At 47.3% G+C, this 17,298-nt stretch overlaps 1 protein-coding gene and 1 pseudogene across 3 annotated transcripts; both read left to right on the top strand.

Moving 5' to 3' along the window:
- Positions 1–4,513: 4,513 nt before the first annotated feature.
- On the top strand, positions 4,514–5,629 carry LOC100941276 (annotated as a pseudogene). Its single transcript, XR_001161565.2, has one exon. The product of XR_001161565.2 is annotated as a 40S ribosomal protein S23 pseudogene (transcript).
- A 3,228-nt stretch (positions 5,630–8,857) lies between these two features.
- PGLYRP2 (peptidoglycan recognition protein 2) lies at positions 8,858–15,550 on the top strand. Of its 2 annotated transcripts, XM_003796510.3 has the most exons (6): positions 8,858–9,321; positions 9,969–10,109; positions 11,508–12,572; positions 13,576–13,786; positions 14,392–14,689; positions 15,445–15,550. In XM_003796510.3, exons 2-6 carry the CDS (start codon positions 10,049–10,051, stop codon positions 15,469–15,471), a joined length of 1,662 nt encoding a protein of 553 aa, XP_003796558.2. In that variant the 5' UTR covers positions 8,858–9,321; positions 9,969–10,048; the 3' UTR covers positions 15,472–15,550. The 2 variants fall into 2 exon arrangements, with proteins under 2 accessions (XP_003796558.2, XP_012664937.2); XM_012809483.2 differs by lacking the exons at positions 8,858–9,321; positions 9,969–10,109 and adding an exon at positions 10,127–10,181.
- The last annotated feature ends 1,748 nt before the right edge of the window (positions 15,551–17,298 follow it).

Raw genomic sequence — 17,298 nt, 5'->3', positions numbered from 1 at the left:
CCATCATTGTTGTTTGGCGGGCCTGGGCTGGATTTGAACCCGCCAGCTCAGGTGTATGTGGCTGGCGCCTTAGCCACTTGAGCCACAGGCGCTGAGCCAGCCATGTTGTCTTGAATATGAATTGGAAGCACTAACATAAACTCATGATGTATTTTATTTAAAAAAAAAATGTAGGAGATTTCCTCTTTGTGTCCAATTAAAAGTCTGAGTATCAATAACGAACCCAGTAGCCATGAGCACCCATCACAGTTCAAGTGTGGTCTATAGGTACCATTTTCTTTTCTTTTCTTTTCTTTTCTTTTCTTTTCTTTTTCTGTTTTGTTTTGTTTTTGTTTTGTTTTTGTTTTTGTTTTTGAGACAGAGTCTCACCCTTCGTAGAGTGCTGTGGCATCATAGCTCACAGCAACCTCAAAGTCATGGTCTCAAGCAATTCTCTTGCCTCAGCCTTCCAAGTAGTTAGTTCTACAGGTGCCTGTCACAAAATGTCCAGCTATTTTTTAGAGACTGGGTCTTGCTTAGGCTGGTCTTTAACTCCTGAGCTCAAGCAATCCACCCACCTCAGTCTCCTAGAGTGCTAGGATTACAGGCATGAGCCACCACCCCCAGCCTATAGGTACCATTTTCTAATCAAAGGAACAGGGCATCTAGGAGAAATGGCTGGCCCAGGAAATGAACAAGATGTTCCCAAAACACTTTATTGGAACATCTTATTACATCATAAAGCAAGAAAGCTACCTGAGACTTCAAGCCATGTTGAAAGAACTCAAGAATCAACATAAAAACACTCCCACTGTCTGAAGAAGGAAGATGATTTGGTTATCATTAATTATAAAAACTATAAGTGTTGATATATTTCAACAGCTTAAATTTATGTTATCATAAATATATTGGGAGTGAAATCTCATTGTTTCCTTTAAAGGATGTTAACAAACCCAATATTTATTTTGAAAACCATGATAGAAAAAGAATCTTGCCTTCCCCATCTGAATTGTACCACTGGGTAACCAAATGGTAGAAAAGAGACTGTTTCTCTTAACAGAAGTATTCCAGGCTGGGTACAGTGACTAATGCCTGTTATCCTAGCACTCTGGAAGGCTAAAATGGGAAGATTGTATGAGTTTGGGACCAGCTTGAGCAAGAGTGAGAAGCCATATGTACTAAAAAATAGAAAAGTTAGCCAGGCATGGTGGCAGGTGCCTTTAGTCCCAGCTCCTCGGGAGGCTGATGCAGGAGGATCACTTGAGCCCAGAAGTTTGAGGTTGCTGTGTATGATGGTGCCACTGTGCTCTAGCCTGGATGACAGAGTAAGACTCTCTCAAAAAAAAAAAAAAAAAGAAAGAAAGAAAGAGAGAAAGGAAATATTATAGTTAATAAATGGAGAAGCGCTAATATTGCGTAGCTACCACTATGTTGTAGCTGCTAATGAATTAATAGATTTTGGCACTGATCATTAACAGTAGATAATATCACCGAAGAGATAGTGGTGGAATATCAAAGAAATAAATGGATACTGATGTGATACATATTGTCATTTGAGTGATGGATATACATAGGGGTTCATTTTACAATTCTCTCTGCCTTTTTAAAGTGTTTGGAATTCTTTATATTTAAAAAAAAATGTTAAAAAGCACTCTGCCCTGTGTTATTCTCTTGAGTAGCATGACGACAGCTAGGAACCCATGAGTGCTCAGTAAATACTTCCCCAGGAGGTGCCAACTGGCCCCATTCATGCCACACTCATTCTTTGCCCCTTGCATACCGCCAAGGGCTAAGCTCACCCTATCACTGCAATATCCCGTGTTCTCAATTACAAAAGTCCCTCCTCCCCAGTTCCAGGGTCAGGTGCCTAAGAGATTAAATCTCACCTCTGCTCTCCTAGAAAGATGCACCTGAAGTCAACATCTGCCCACTGGGGATAGCAGAAAAGCCCCAGCTGGAGGCTGCGGGATCAGTGGCTTGCATCACAACTTGCTTTTCCCTTTGGTGAACTGGGTTCAACCAATTTTGGTGCTGGTCAACCGTGGCTTTTACAATGTGGTTGTCGTTCCAGACTGGATTGCGGCCAGGCCCTAAGGCTCAGCTGATTGCTGGTGGGGGCTGAAGGGAAGGGAGGGATCAGGGAGCAGCAGGGAATCCATGGGCTTGTACAGGTGCCCCAGACACAAAAATAATGTTACTGTGTGTCTAGATTCCTCTAGGATGTGGGAGTCCAGCTATAATAATAATAGAATGGGACTGAACCTCTGCTAAGGAGGCTGGGGCAGGCAAGTGAGACAGCAGAAACTCAGGCTGCCACTGTCCCCGTCCCTACTCACCCAGTGCTTTCCTCATGCTAGGCATTGTCCTAAACACTTTACAAGTATCACCTCATTTTAAGCTTCACATTCACTGTAACCCGAGGTTGGTACTATTCTTCCATTTTAGAGATGGATCAAACGAAGACTAGAGATAAAGCCACTTGTTTGAGCTAGTAAGCAGTGTATGAATTTGAATCCAGGTGAGCTGGCTCAGCAGGAGCCACCAAACTTTTGTGTATGTGTGACAGAGTCTCACTTTTTCCCCCAAGCTAGAGTGTAGTGGCATTATCATAGCTCACTGCAACCTCAAACTCCTGGGCTCAAGGGATCCTCCTGCCTCAGCCTCCCAAGTATCTGGGACTACAAGCATTTGCCACCATGCCTCTTTTTAGTAAAGATGGGAATCTTGCCCATGCTCAGGCTAATCTTGAACTCCCGACCACAAGGGATCAATCCCACCTCAGCCTCCCAGAATGCTAAGATTATAGGCATGAGGATGGTGCCTATGGCTCAGTGAGTAGGACGCCGACTCGAGGGTGGCAGGTTTGAACCCAGCCCCGGCCAAACTGCAACATATAAATAGCTGGGCATTGTGGCAGGCGCCTGTAGTCCCAGTTACTCAGGAAGCTGAGGCAGGAGAATCACCTGGGCCCAAGAGCTGGAGGTTAGTATGAGCTATGACACCACAGCACTCTATCGAGGGTGACAAAGTGAAACTCTGTCTCTTAAAACAAAATAAATAAAAATTACAGGCATAAGCCACTGTGTGCAACGCAGTAAGCAAACTTTGTATTAAAAGGCCAGATAGCAGGCTCAGTGCCTGTGGCTCAAACAGCTAAGGCTCCAGCCACATATACCAGAGCTGGCAAGTTTGAACCCAGCCCGGACCTACCAAACAACAATGACACCTACAACCAAAAAATAGCTGGGCATTGTGGCAGGCACCTGTAGTCCCAGATACTTGGGAGGCTGAGGCAAGAGAATTGCTTAAGCCCAGGAGTTGGATGTTGCTGTGAGTTATGATGCCACAGCACTCTACCCAGGGCAACAGCTTGAGACTCCGTCTCAAAAAAAAAAAAAATAAAGGCCATATAGTAAACATTTTAAGCTTCGTGACTCACCTCTGCTGTTATAGCACAAAACAGCCATAAATAATATGTTAACAAATGGAAAGGAATGTATTTCAATAAACCTTCGATCACACAAACAAATTGTGTTCCTTCATACAATGGAATATTGTGCAGCTGTAGAAAGGAATGAAGCACTGATCTATGCTGCAGGATAGATGACAGATAAGCCTTGAAAACATGATGCTGAGTGGGAAGAAAAAACTAGACACAAAATCTATGTATTATATGATTCCATTGATATGAAATGTCCAGAATAGGTAAATTCATAGAGAAAGCAGATTGGTGGTTAGCAGGGGGAATGGGTAATAACTTCTGATAAGAACAGGGTTTCCTTTTCAGGTAGTGCAAATGTTTTGATGGTTATACAACTTTTTTGTTTCTGAGACAAGGTCTCACTCTGTCACCAGGCTGGAATGCAGTGGTGTGATCATAGCTAACTGCAACTTCAAACTTGTGGGCTCAAGGGATCTTCCTGCCTCCTGAATATCTGGTATTATAGGTGCATGCCATCATGCCTGGCTAATTTTTGTTAATTTTTTGTAGGAATGGGGTCTCATTATGTTGCTCAGGCTGTTCTGAAAGTCACAGCCTCAAGCATTCCTCCTTTATTGGCCCTCCAAAGTGCTAGGATTACAGGAATGAGCCACTGCATCCAGTCTGAACATTCTGAGGATACTAAATGCTATTAAATTGTACAATTTTTAAATGGTGAATTTCACCTCCAAAAAAATAGGTTTGGAATGTATTAAAACAAAACAAAGCATTGTTTATTTTATTTATTTATTTATTTATTGCAGTTTTTGGCTGGGGATGGGTTTGAACCCACCACCTCCGGCATATTGGGCCGGCGCCCTACTCCTTTGAGCCACAGGTGCTGCCCCAAAGCATTGTTTATTAAAATAGGCAACCACCTAATAGGCTGTGGTTTGCTGACTCCTGCTCTGTGACATCTATTAACAAAACCCAGAGCTAGGCTGGGTGTAGTGGCTCAGACTTGTAATCCCAGCATTTTGGGAGGCCAAGGCAGGAAGATCTCTTGGGCAACAGAGCAAGACCCTATTTCTAAAATTGAAAACTCAGAGCTGTTCTCTCTTTCGCATAGGCCCGCGGTGCCGGCACAATGGGCAAGTGTTGTGGGCTCCAAACTGCTAAGAAGCTCCGTAGTCACAGACGAGACCAGCAGTGGCATGATAAACAGTACAAGAAGGCCCATCTGGGCACAGTCCCGAAGGCCAACCCTTTTGGAGGTGCTTCCCATGCAAAGGGGATTGTGTTGGAAAAAGTAGGAGTTGAAACCAAACAGCCAAATTCTGCCATCAGGAAGTGTGTCAGGGTCCAACTGATCAAGTATGGCAAGAAAATCACAGCATTTGTACCCAATGAACAAGGTTGCTTGAACTTTATTGAGGAAAACGATGAGTTTCTGGTTGCTGGATTTGGTCAAAAAGGTCATGCTGTTGGTGACATTCCTGGAGTCTGCTTTAAGGTTGTCAAAGTAGCTAATGTCTCTCTTCTGGCCCTTTACAAAGGCAAAAAGGAACAACCAAGATCATAAGTTTTGATGAAAACACAGTAATAAATTTTCATATGCCAAAAAAAAAATACCTCAGAGCTGAATAAGAGAAAAAACAGCACATAAAATCTTAGCTCAGAGCCCCACAAACAGTAGTTTTAATTATTATTGTCAGGGTCTTCATTAGTCTCATTAGTGCTACCACAGTGAATCAACTCTGACCTTTAGCCCAGGCTCGCCCTGGCCCAGGTTCCTTCTCCTCTGGCCTGATTCCACCCTCACTTAAGATCTAGGGCCCAGGGCTCTTCCTGTCTGTGCCAACACTGCTTCCACTAGAGCTGGCCTCACACCCTACTCACTGGCTATTCTCATGAGACCCCTGGTCTGACTACAGTCTTCAGGGGCCTCGACCTACCCTGACAATTGGGAGGGAAACTGGGTAGGGGGTGATTCATAGTGGGATTTCCAGCCTTCCTGCTGCCTCCCAGGCCCAGCCCAGCCCAGGTGTGTTGGTGTGTGGGTGCGTGAATCTGTGTGCATGTGTTTCAGAGCCCAACCCAAACTGACCCCACTCTCTCAGCAGGCTTTTCATATACTTAGCAATCCCTCCCTGACACACACTTTGTCCCTGAGCCTGTGCTGGGCACTTCTCAGCACCCAAAGAGAATGTGGCAACAATGGATAGAGAAACTCACATCCCTGCAAGCACAAGCCTTGGTCAAAGGAAGGAACCTCAAGCCACAGATCTGGGAGGAAAAAAGGGGAGCAAGGAGTAATCAGGAACTCTTCCTGAAGGAGGCGTTCTGCCCCAGAAAGTCACACATCCCAGATAGACCTTATGGAAAATGCCTGCCATCTGGGACACACCTTTGGCTCAACACAACCACAGCCTCACCCAACTTTAAGTTTAAAGGACAATTCCAAGCTTACAGCTCTCTCCAGCTGACTGACCCATGAATTCCTAGTTGTGAAGTTGCTCTGAGGCCAGTCTACAAACATGTCCCCTGCATGAAGGGTGTCATAATTACTCTGGTCCAGACCCAAGCTTGGGCTTGTGCCCTGAAAGCCTCAGCCTGTGATAATGAAAAATATGCACTGAGTTTGGAGCCCCACCCCCTTTCCTGGGTTCTAGCTGTTTGACCCTGAGTAAGTTACCTAACCTCTCTGAACTCAGCCTACCTCTGAGTGAAATGAGGATAAATGGAGAAGGTTAAATTAAACCACAAGGGGTCCCCAACAGCCCCAATCACTAGAGGGAAACAGAGGAGCAAACCCAGGGTCCAGATGCGAATCAAGGTCATTCCCACACTGAGAGGACAAGTGGGGATCTCAAATAAGAGACACCCCTTAGCATACTGGGGGCTGCACCCTGGTGGACACAGGACCAGGACTAGGGCAAAACTAGTGAGGTGAAAAGACAAGATCAGAATTTCTGATTTTCCCTTTTGCCTCTGGCTCCAAAATCCCCAACACAGCACTGCTACTGATCCTGTCTTTATTTAAAATCTTAATATTTTATTCATCATTGATATTTTGCATTCACTTTGATTCTTTAAGACATTGCATTAAAAATTATTTATTCCAAAAGAATAAAAAGACAAGCCACCAACTAAGAGAAAATACTGGCAAAAGACCATCTGTTAAAAGACTGGTACCCAAAAATATACGAAAAAAAAAACCTCTTAAAACGCAACAATAAGAAAACAACCTGTTTAAAAAGTAAGCCAAAGACTTGAACAGACTGGCTCAGCGCCCGTAGCAGAGTGGTTATGGGGCGGGTTCGAACCCAGCTAAACAACAGCGACAACTGCAACCAAAACTAGCTGGGCGTTGTAGCGGGTGCCTATAGTCCCAGCTACTTGGGAGGCTGAGGCAAGAGAATCATTTAAGCCCAAGAGTTTGAAGTTGCTGTGAGCTGTGATATCATTGAAGTTGCTGTGAGCTGTGACATCATAGCACTCTACAGAGGACAACATAGTGAGACTTTGTCTCAAAAAATAAAAAAAAAGACCTGAACAGACCCCTACCAAAGAAGATAAACAGATGGCAAATAAGCATATGAAAAGCTGCTTTATATCATATGTCATTAGATAAAAGCACCAGTGCTGGAGAGGATCTAGAACAACAGGAGCTCTCATTCATGGCTGTGGGAATGGAAAGTGGTACAGCCACTTTGAAAGATAGGTTGACAGTTTCTTACAAAACTAAACATATAAAAAAAAAATCTAAACATGTCCTTTTTTTTTTTTTTGAGACAGAGTCTCACTATGTTGCCCTTGGTAGATAGTGCAGTGGCATCACAGCAACCTCAAACTCTTGGGCTTAAGTGATTCTCTTGCCTCAGCCTCCCAAGTAGCTGGGAGTGTAGGCACCCATCACAACACCCGGCTATTTTTTGTTGTAGTTGTCATTGTTTGGCAGGCCCTGGCCGGGTTCAAACCCACCAGCTCCAGTGTATGTGGCTGGCGCTATAACCACTGTGCTATGGGCACCAAGCCGAAAACTAAACATATTCTTACCATATCATCCACGATTGTACTTCTTTTTTTTTTTTTTTTGAGACAGAGCCTCAAGCTGTCCCCCTGGGTAGAGTGCCATGGCATCACAGCTCACAGCAACCTCCAACTCCTGGGCTCAAGTGAGTCTCCTGCCTCCGCCTCCCAAATAGCTGGGACCACAGGTGCCCACCAGAACACCTGGCTATTTTTTTGGTTGCAGCCGTCATTGTTGTTTAGCAGGCCCGGGCTGGGATTCGAACCCGCCCCCTTAGGTGTATATGGCTGGTGCCTTAGCCACTTGAGCCACAGGTGTCAAGCTGATTATACGTCTTGGTGTCTATCCACAGAATTTGAAAGCATAAGTCCGTGCAAAAACCTTCACATAAGTGTTTATAGAAGCTTTATTCAAAATTGCCGAAACTTGGAAGCAACCAAGATGTCCTTCAGAAGGAGAAGGGATACATAAACTGTGGTGCATCTAGACGATGGAATATTATTCAGCATTCAAAAAAAATGAGCTATCAAGCCAGGAAAAGACATGGAGGAAATTTAAATGTATATTACTAAGTTAAAGAAGCCCATTTGAAAAGGCTACATACTGTGTGATTCCAACTATAGGACATTCTGGAAAAGGCAGAACTATGGAGACAATGAAAAGATCAAGAGTTACCAAGGGCTAGGGAGGGCAGAGGGGGACACATGTGAAGCACAGAGGAGTTGTAGGAGAGTGAAAGTACAGTTGACCTTTGAACAACTCAGGGCTTAGGGGCACCAACCCCCTGCTCACAATCAACCTCTGTGTTTAACTTTTGACTCTCCCAAAACTTAACTATTAATAGGCTATCATTGACCAGAAGACTTACAATAACAAACAACCAAACAAACATGTTTTGTATATGTATCATATACTGTATTCTTACTAGAAAGTAAGTTAGAGAAAACATAATTTTATTAAGAAAATTATAGGGAAAGAGAAAAATACAGTGTCCCAAAGGTCACCTATAAAGTCACCATACATAGGGAAAAATGGAAAATTACAGCTAAATGTGCCTTTAGTTCTAAAATATTCACTACTTGACTTGGCACCTGTAGCTCAGCAGCTAGGGCGCCAGCCACATACATGGGAGCTGACAGCTTCGAATCCAGCCCAGGCCTACCAAACAATGACAGCTGCAACCAAAAAATGGCTGGGCATTATGGAGGGCGCCTACAGTCCCAGCTACTTGGGAGGCTGAAGCAAGAGAATCACTTGAACACAGGAGTTTGAGGTTGCTGTGAGCTGTGATGCCACAGCACTCTACCCAGGGCAACACAGTGAGGTTCTGTCTCAAAAAAAAAAAAAAAAAAAACTTCATTACAAAACTTTACAACATATTTATAAAATATTCTCTACCTGTTGGCCCCCTCTTTGTAAAATTTTGTCCACATTCTCCATGTGATTCTACCAAGCAAAGCCCCGTCCCTCAGGAGGAGGATATTTGTCTCTGACTCCCCCGAGGATGTTATCCCTCAAGTCCCCACTTCCTGGGCCTCCACTGTGTGCCCACCTTTGTTTTGGGCAATGCAGGGTCCCCAGAAAGAGGACAGCTGATATTTGAATAGTTCCCAGTGGTAGCCCCTGGGGAATCCCGGGCCTGCCTCAGTTTGGGCATTCCTAGGCTAGCCAGGGCCCGCCCAATGCTGAGTCTCCAGCCAGAGTCCCAGAAACTCCCCTAGCTGGTTTTGTGGTGAGAGGACCACAGGGAAACAATTAACATACACAGTGGCCCAACCACATCAGCCCAGCCCCACCTGACTCTGGAATAAAGGGGAGACAGACCCACTCTGCAGGACTCAGCCACTGATACCAGGGGAAGAAAAAGGACACCTCTCTGCCAACACAGGTGAGCCCAGAAGCTAGCTCCAAAAACAAAGCCCGGGTTCTGAACCCCTAAGCCCAAACCCTGCTCTCAGCTACCTCTGGTGGCTCAGGATCAGGGCCTGGAACTGGATGAGAGGTAGTATTTCCTGGTCCCTGTAGACTCAAATCTTCAAATCAGGCTTCAGTGAAAATCCTTGGCCCTGCACCTTTCCCTGAGCCTGAAGTGTTGGCTGCAATGAAAGCAGACGGCAGCACCAACTTCAGGCCCCCCTTTCCGTCCCCTCCCCCAGTGAACCTAGTCTTACCAGTCAAGTGAGCAGACAGCAGAGTCCCCTTTGGTGGTCAGCAGCAGCTGCAGAGCTGTCACTGTAGGGAAGCTGCAGGGCTTACTGGATTGGCCTCAGACTACCTCAAGAATGGGCAGCGTTTGCTGGAGTCTGAACTCTCTGGCTTCCAGGACCCTCCTAGGATGGGCCTGGCTTACTGACCATTGACCTCAGCCTGGGAGAGACAGGATAGGCCAGGGGAGACTTTAAGTCTCAGATGACCTTGACCCAAGGCACCCTGCCCCATACCCTTGCTTCCTCCCACCCACAGCTCTGCTAAAGGCAGCTGTGCCATTCACCATTGGACTTTGACAGTGGCCAGAAGCTCTGCTCTTTCCTCCAGGCCTGTCTCCTTCCTGAATTACCAAGGTGCTTCACTGAGGTGAAGAGGGTATAAACCCTGAAAGCCAAAACCACTCAACGATGGTCCAAGGTGTCCTCTGGATTCTGCTTGGACTGCTGCTGTGGCCAGAGCCAGGGACAGGTGAGTCAGAAGTCAGGGGTCAGGACTCTCGCCCAGGACTCACTCCTCCCTCCATGTCCAGCTGTGTATGGAGTGAGGCCAGAGACTTAGGAAGCCCCAGCTGTCAAGTAACCTCCCATCTGGGAACAAAATGTTTCCCATTAGGTCATGGCAGGGGATAGGGGAAGGACCTGGGGCCTGGGGACCAAAAATAGGCAAGGTTTCCTAGAGTAGGAGACACAGAAAAGATCTAGGACAGGAAGGAGAATGGTGTTTGGGGGAGAAGCAGGAAAGGGCATTTAAGGCAAAGAACAAAGCTATAGAAGAATTTCTGTATTGACTGTCTGAAGAAGAACTTGGATTCTAAACAGCACAGTGTGGGGATAAAGAATTCCTGGGTTCAAATCCTGCCTCTGCTGCTTCTTTGCTGTTTGACTTTAGGCAGGTAACTTAACTTCCCTGTGCTTCAGGTGCCTTATCTATAAAAATGGACTTGTCTTAGTCCTTTTATGCTGCTATACCAGAATACCTGAGACTAAGTAATTTGTAAAGAACAATCACTTATTTCTATACAATTCTGAAGGGTGGGAAGTCCCAGGTGCCAGTGTCTTGATCTTGGAGTTCCCAGCCTCCAAAACTGGGAGAAATAAATTTTTGCTCTTTATAAACTACCCACTCTGTTACAGCAGCACAAATAGACTAAGACAGGGGCTAACAGGCCCCCTCACAGGGGTTATAAAGATTAAGCAAGTTGTTATATAAGTCACCTAGAGTGGTACTTGGAATATAGTAAATGTTTACTTAATGTTAGCTATTATTTAACTACCCATCCTGGATCTGGCTCTGAGCCAGGTGGCCTAGTACTTCTATTTTCCAGGTTCAGCCACTGACATTTCTCCCATATGCCACAAGCTCATACTTCTTCTCCCACTAGGTATTCTAGAAGGTACCTTTCATACTAACATCCCCCCATCCCAAATCCAACACCAAAAACTGTCCCATCTTTCCCCCTCAAGGTCTGGGTACTCTCCCTGAATTTCTCTGCTACACCACTAGAACCTGCCTTCAGCCACCATCATCACTCACCTACCTACCGTCTCCCTTTCTCTACCTTAACACCCTGAAAATCCACTTCCATTTGCCAGCCAAAGAAACAATCTTAAATGCCAACCTGGCCATGTCCCTCTCCTGCTCATAAACCTGCTATGGTCCCCCAGTGCTCACAAACAACCCAAACCACTTAAGCAACAGGCAATGATCTGTGTGTCTTACTTTTCTCACCTATACAAGGACAGTGATGGGGGTCTTGGGGTTATAAGATGGAGAACTGGGAACATAGGGAAGATGTGGAATCAGACAAGGAAGTTCAGGAATGGGTGAGACTGGGCTGCTAGGCTAACATGTTCTCCCTTCCTACAGCTTCTATGCCCCTCCTTATGGACTCTGTCATCCAGGCCCTGGCTGAGCTTGAGCAGAAGGCACCAGCAACCAACACTAGCTATGTCATCTCTGCAAGGCTGCTGTCAGCCCAGAGCTCTGGCCCCCACAATCACCTCCATCACTTCCTACTTGGAGCACAAAGCCTCAACACTGACAAGCTGGATACCTACACACTGAGCCCAGGGCTGCAATTCCTGACCAAGGAGGTAGCCCAACATGCTGTACGGGGTGGGCAGGAATATGGGGTGGTGCTGGCACCAGATGGCTCAACTGTGGCTGTGGAGCCCCTGTTGGTGGGGCTGGAGGCAGGGCTACAGGGACACAGGGTCATAAACTTGCCCTTGGACAGCACAGATGCCCCTCAGGATGTTGAAGCCACTGCTCCAGATACTGAACCCAACATTCCAGATGTAATAGCCACCTCCTCAGGACTTGGAGATTCCTCTCCAGGTGTCACCTCTACAGATGTTGAAGCCAACCCTCTAGATGCTATAACTAGTTTTCTAGATGTCCCAACATCCTTGTCAAATGCCAAAACCAAGTCTCCAACCACTATAGACAGCCTCCTAGCAGTCATCGTGGCTGAAAACCTGGGTATGACCTTTATCCAAGGCCCCCAGATCCAGAGCCATCCAGGTTTGGGGGCTGAGGGTTGCTGGGACCAGCTCTCTGCCCCACGGACCTTTACACTCCTGGACCCCAAGGCATCAGTGCTCACCATGGCCTTCCTCAATGGTGCCCTGGATGGGGCCCTCCTTGGATACTACCTGAGCCAGACCCCCGAGCCCCGGCCACCTCTCAGCAGCTTGCTGAGCCAGTACTATGGAGCTGGGGTGGCTGGACATCCAGGGCTCCGCAGTAACTTCCGACGGCAGAATGGAGCTGCTCTAACTTCAGCCACCACCCTGGCCCAGCAGGTGTGGAGAGCCCTTGCCCTGCTACAGAAGTTGAGGCCAATACACCCCCAACTGCAAGATATGAGCCAAGAACAGCTGGCTCAGGTGGCCACCTATGCTACCCAGGAGTTCACTGAGGTCTTCCTAGGTGAGAAGGTCCACCACCCTCTGTGACTCTTTCACAGATTCACATACTCCCAGCCCCATGTAGTTAAGGGAATTCAAGACTAGGGGAGTTCCAAGGGGGCAATAAAAGGCTATGGCAGGTGAATGGGGTGGGGCAGGACAGCTGCGAAGATTAGGAAAAGCTACAGCTGGGCCTTGAAGGATGAAAAAAATTTTTGAACAGTTTCACTCTGTCACCTAGGCTGGAGTGCAGTGGTGCAACCATAGCTCACTGGAGCCTCAAACTCCTAGGCTCAAGTGATCAGACTTCTGCCCAGCTAATTCTAATTTATTGTTTTTTTAGAGATGTGGTCTTGCTAGGAGGCCCAGGCTTATCTCAAAACTCCTGGCCTCAAACAATCCTCCCACCCCAGCCTCTCAAAGTGCTGGGATTACAGACATGAGCCACTGAGCCCTGTCTTATTTTTTTTTTTAAGTGAGGAAGATGACCTTCCAGACAGTGGGCTCAGCATATGCAAAGGCACAGAAGTCCAAATGAAAGTTCAGCCAGTTATTCCTGTGCACCTTTAGCCATTTTGCTTCAGTTCTCTGAAACTTCTGTTCTTTGTAAAGCTAGATAAATCATTGCCATCTTTTGGATTTGCTGGATGATTTTAAAAAGTGAAGCACATGAAACAAGTAACATACAATTGGACTTCCTTCTTAGTGCCTTCCCTTTTCAATGTGGCAGCTGGAAAGAGCATTGGGTCCTCGGTTGTAAAGGGCCTTGAAGTCTGGGACAAAATTCTTGGGCTTTATCCTGAAGGGGATGGGGGACATAGCAGATATTCCAACAAGATTGGGATGCTGTTAGATTTAGTTTAGTTAGTTGGTCCCTAATAGGGACCTGTGTGGGAAGAGAGACTGGACTCCTCTCAAATTTAGGAGGAGACTGGAGGATGATCCGTATGTGCCCTTTAATAGGGATGCTGGCAGTAGGCAGAGAAATGCTTGCTGACCCCAGCCTTGGACCCCTTTGTCTGTAGGATGCCCAGCCATCCACCCCCGCTGCCGTTGGGGAGCGGAGCCATATCGGGGCAGCCCAACGCCGCTGAAGCTGCCGCTCGGCTTCCTGTATGTGCATCACACGTACATTCCTGCATCTCCCTGTACAGACTTGGTGCGCTGCGCAGCCAGCATGCGCTCCATGCAGCGCTTCCACCAGAACACTCACGGCTGGGATGACATCGGCTACAGGTGGGCGGGGCCTGGCAGAGTAGGGGGCGTGTTCGATGCTAAGGGGTGGGGTCTTGGTGGGCGGGGCCTGAGGCAGGGGAACTGACGAGGAAAGCAGGCAAGATGGAGGAGGAGTTTGTGATGGGTGGAGTCAAGTTGAAAGGGTGGCTTGGCCCTTGGCCTAGGCTAGGGGCAGGGCCTTAGTAGGGTCCAGGAATAGCGAATAGGTGGGAATCTTGGATCAGAGTAGAGAACTAGAACCGGAGGCTGGACCTGGGAGAGTAGTGAGGCCTGTGGTAGGGGCTGAGTCTGGGCCAGGGCCGCAATTGCCTAAAACAGAAAAGGACTCTGAATTGGATGAGAGCTGGACTTGAGAAAATGCAGTGGGGGAGGAGGTCAAGACAAAAGGGGTGTGGCCAATGCTGAGGGACGGATCCAGAGAGACAGGACACTTTTGGGGTGGCACTTGGTACGAGAGTGGGACGGAGCTGGACTTGATAGAGGTGGGACTAAGCAAGACTCGGGTTCATTGACCCTTGCCACAGGTGGAATCAGAGAGAAGGCAGGATAAGGGGAAGAGCATTCATCAAGCCTTGAGTGGTACCTCCTTCTGGTCCCCTCTGCAGCTTCGTGGTGGGCTCTGATGGCTATGTGTACGAGGGCCGCGGCTGGCACTGGGTAGGCGCGCATACGCGCGGCCACAACACCCGCGGCTTCGGTGTGGCCTTCGTAGGCAACTACACGGCGGCGCTGCCCACCGAGGCCGCGCTGCGCACGGTGCGTGATCTGCTCCCAAGATGCGCGGTGCGCGCCGGCCTACTGCGGCCAGACTACGCGCTGCTGGGCCACCGCCAGCTGGTGCGCACCCACTGTCCTGGCGACGCGCTTTTCCGCCTGTTGAGCACCTGGCCACACTTCTCTGCAGTGAGTCTCTGCTGCCTGCATTACCACAGTTCATATTCCCTCTGTCTGCTTAATGAGCCCCTGATTCCTACCTATAACCCTTGACACTGCACAGGCTCAGCCAGGCCCCAACTCAGCCAGTTTATACTTTGCCAGGTGCCTAACACTTCTGCCCTCCCAACTAGTACACGGGCCCTGCCACCCACCCTCACAACTTCCGCCGGGCCTTTATGACCTATACCCAAGTAACAACCCTTCTGCCTGCACAACCTCATCCCGGTCCACCCAACCATGGCCTTATCTCTGCTGCCTACACACAGGCTCGCTGTCCATTACAACAGTAACCTATCCTGTGAACTTTGGCCAACACAACTTCTGTCCAGCCCCTAACCCTGTGTTGCAATCCTCTGCTTGGACAATGTCAGCCCTGAAGATGCTTGTTCAGTTCCTGAATCCCTGACACCTGATGACAACTCTTATTGCGAAGCAATCTAGGCCCAGCCAGCAGCACAACGTTGGCCTGATGACATCATCCAAGCCCCTGACCTCCATCACTAAAACACCTCTATAATCATATGTGGATAATCTCATGCTGCTTGCCTCTTCATTTCATTAAGCTATAGATCTGCCCATCCTGGCCTGCCCACAATCAGCTTTGTCCCCACTCCTTAACTTTGGGTCCCTGTCCCCTCCCTCCCTGATCCAGGGTTTTATGGTGAGGAGGGCAGACCTAGCCACCTCCTACACCAAGCCTCACACTCCCTTGTCTTTTCTAGACTGTGAAGCCAAGAACTGAAGGATGACTCTCAGAGGTCCAGGAGGGAGCCGCCCACACTGATCCTAGAAGCCACAGACCTCTAATAAAGAGACCATGGAAACAAAGTTTCTGTTCATGCATCATGTGTGTTTGCACACATTGTCTTAGTTTGAGTTTGCCCAGAATCAGACCTCGAGACAAGGATTCTAGTACAGGTAGTTTATCAAGAGGTGATCTCAGAATGGATCAGCTGGAAAAAGAGGTACCAAGGCAGGGAAGGGAAAGCAGCAAGGTAAGGATGTGTTACCAAGCAAGTTTTCACTGTGGGCAACCATGGCTCAGTCCCACTGGAGAGCTCTGGGGAAGAACATAGGACAAATAACTTCAGAGTCATCTCACTCAAGGGATGGGATAGCTGGGATATTTATACACTAACTCCCATCAGTTATTAGTTGAGGACTACTCTCAGGGACATGTTAATTCATTGACACTTTGAGGCTGCTTGTTATGTGGGCAAATGATTGCAAATTTCACCTCTTTTGGGAAGCCTTCCCTGGTTTTTCCTGATCAAATAGAAGCACTTCTGCTGAGCCTGTACTCCAGTCTGTCCAAGTCCTTCAAGTCCTCTTCACCAGGTAGACATATCCCATGCTTGAGTTCAAGATCTTTCTTCCTCTGTATTTGAGCTCTAGGGAGGTATCCAGCCCCTAGCACCTAGTAGGCACTCTGGAAATATTTATTTACTAGACAAAGCCTCACATTGTAAACTTTAAGAAACTGATATCATCTTATACAAATGAGGAAACCAAGGCTCAGAGAGAAGTGACATGTGAGGTCATACAGTGAGAAAGGGGCCAACTGGTACTCAAACCCAGTCTGTCATCTTCTGGCTTCTGGGACAGAATTATGCTGGCTCATTTATTCCTCAGAACACCGTTTACCCATCTATCTATCTGTCTGTCTATCCATCCATCTGTCTTCTTTTGAGAGACAAGGTCTCTGTCTGTGTGTGCAGTCCTAGAATGCAACAGCACTATCATAGCTCACTGCAGCCTTGAACTTCACAAGTGATCCTCCCACCTGAGCCACCCAAATAACTGGGACTGTGGGCTCAAAATCTTGTACATGGCTCGGTGCCTGTGGCTCAAGTGGCTAAGGCGCCAGCCACATACACCTAAGGTGGCGGGTTCAAATCCAGCCCGGGCCCGCCAAACAACAATGACGGCTGCAACCAAAAAATAGCCGGGCATTGTGGTGGGTGCCTGTGGTCCCAGCTACTTGGGAGGCTGAGGCAGGAGACTTGCTTGAGCCCAGGAGTTGGAGGTTGCTGTGAGCTGTGATGCCACAGCACTCTACCCAGGGGGACAGCTTGAGGCTCTGTCTCAAAAAAAAAAAAAAACTTGTATATGACTATCTACCTCATTTTTCAAGATTTATTGAGGTATAACAGAAACACAAGGAAAATCCACCAAAATGCACACTTTGATGGCTTCTCACAACAGAATACACCTGTGAAACCAGTACCCAGCTCAAGAAATAGAATGTATTCAGCTTATATTATGTAAATTTCACTTCAATAAAAATATTATTAGATAATAAACATGGCCAGCTCCCAGTAACTAGCACCTCTAAAGAAAACCAATATCCTGACTTGTTAAGCATAGTTTTACCTGCTGTTAAACTTTCTATAAATGGAATCACACAGTGTATACTCTCCATTGTTGTTTGGGGGGGGCGGGGGGTGCTCAACATTGCGATGTATCCAAGTTCAATTATCCAGTAGTTTGTTCATTGTTATTGCTGCATTTCTGCTAGGAGAAGAGACCACCATTTATTCAATCTACTATCAATGGACACTTTGCTTTTTTCCAGT

This window comes from Otolemur garnettii, unplaced genomic scaffold (genome assembly GCF_000181295.1).
Source record: "Otolemur garnettii isolate 467f Iridium unplaced genomic scaffold, OtoGar3 scaffold00105, whole genome shotgun sequence".
Classification (NCBI taxonomy): Eukaryota; Metazoa; Chordata; class Mammalia; order Primates; family Galagidae; genus Otolemur; species Otolemur garnettii.
Note: the sequence above shows the minus strand (reverse complement) of the source record. Positions and strands in the feature narration are given on the sequence as shown.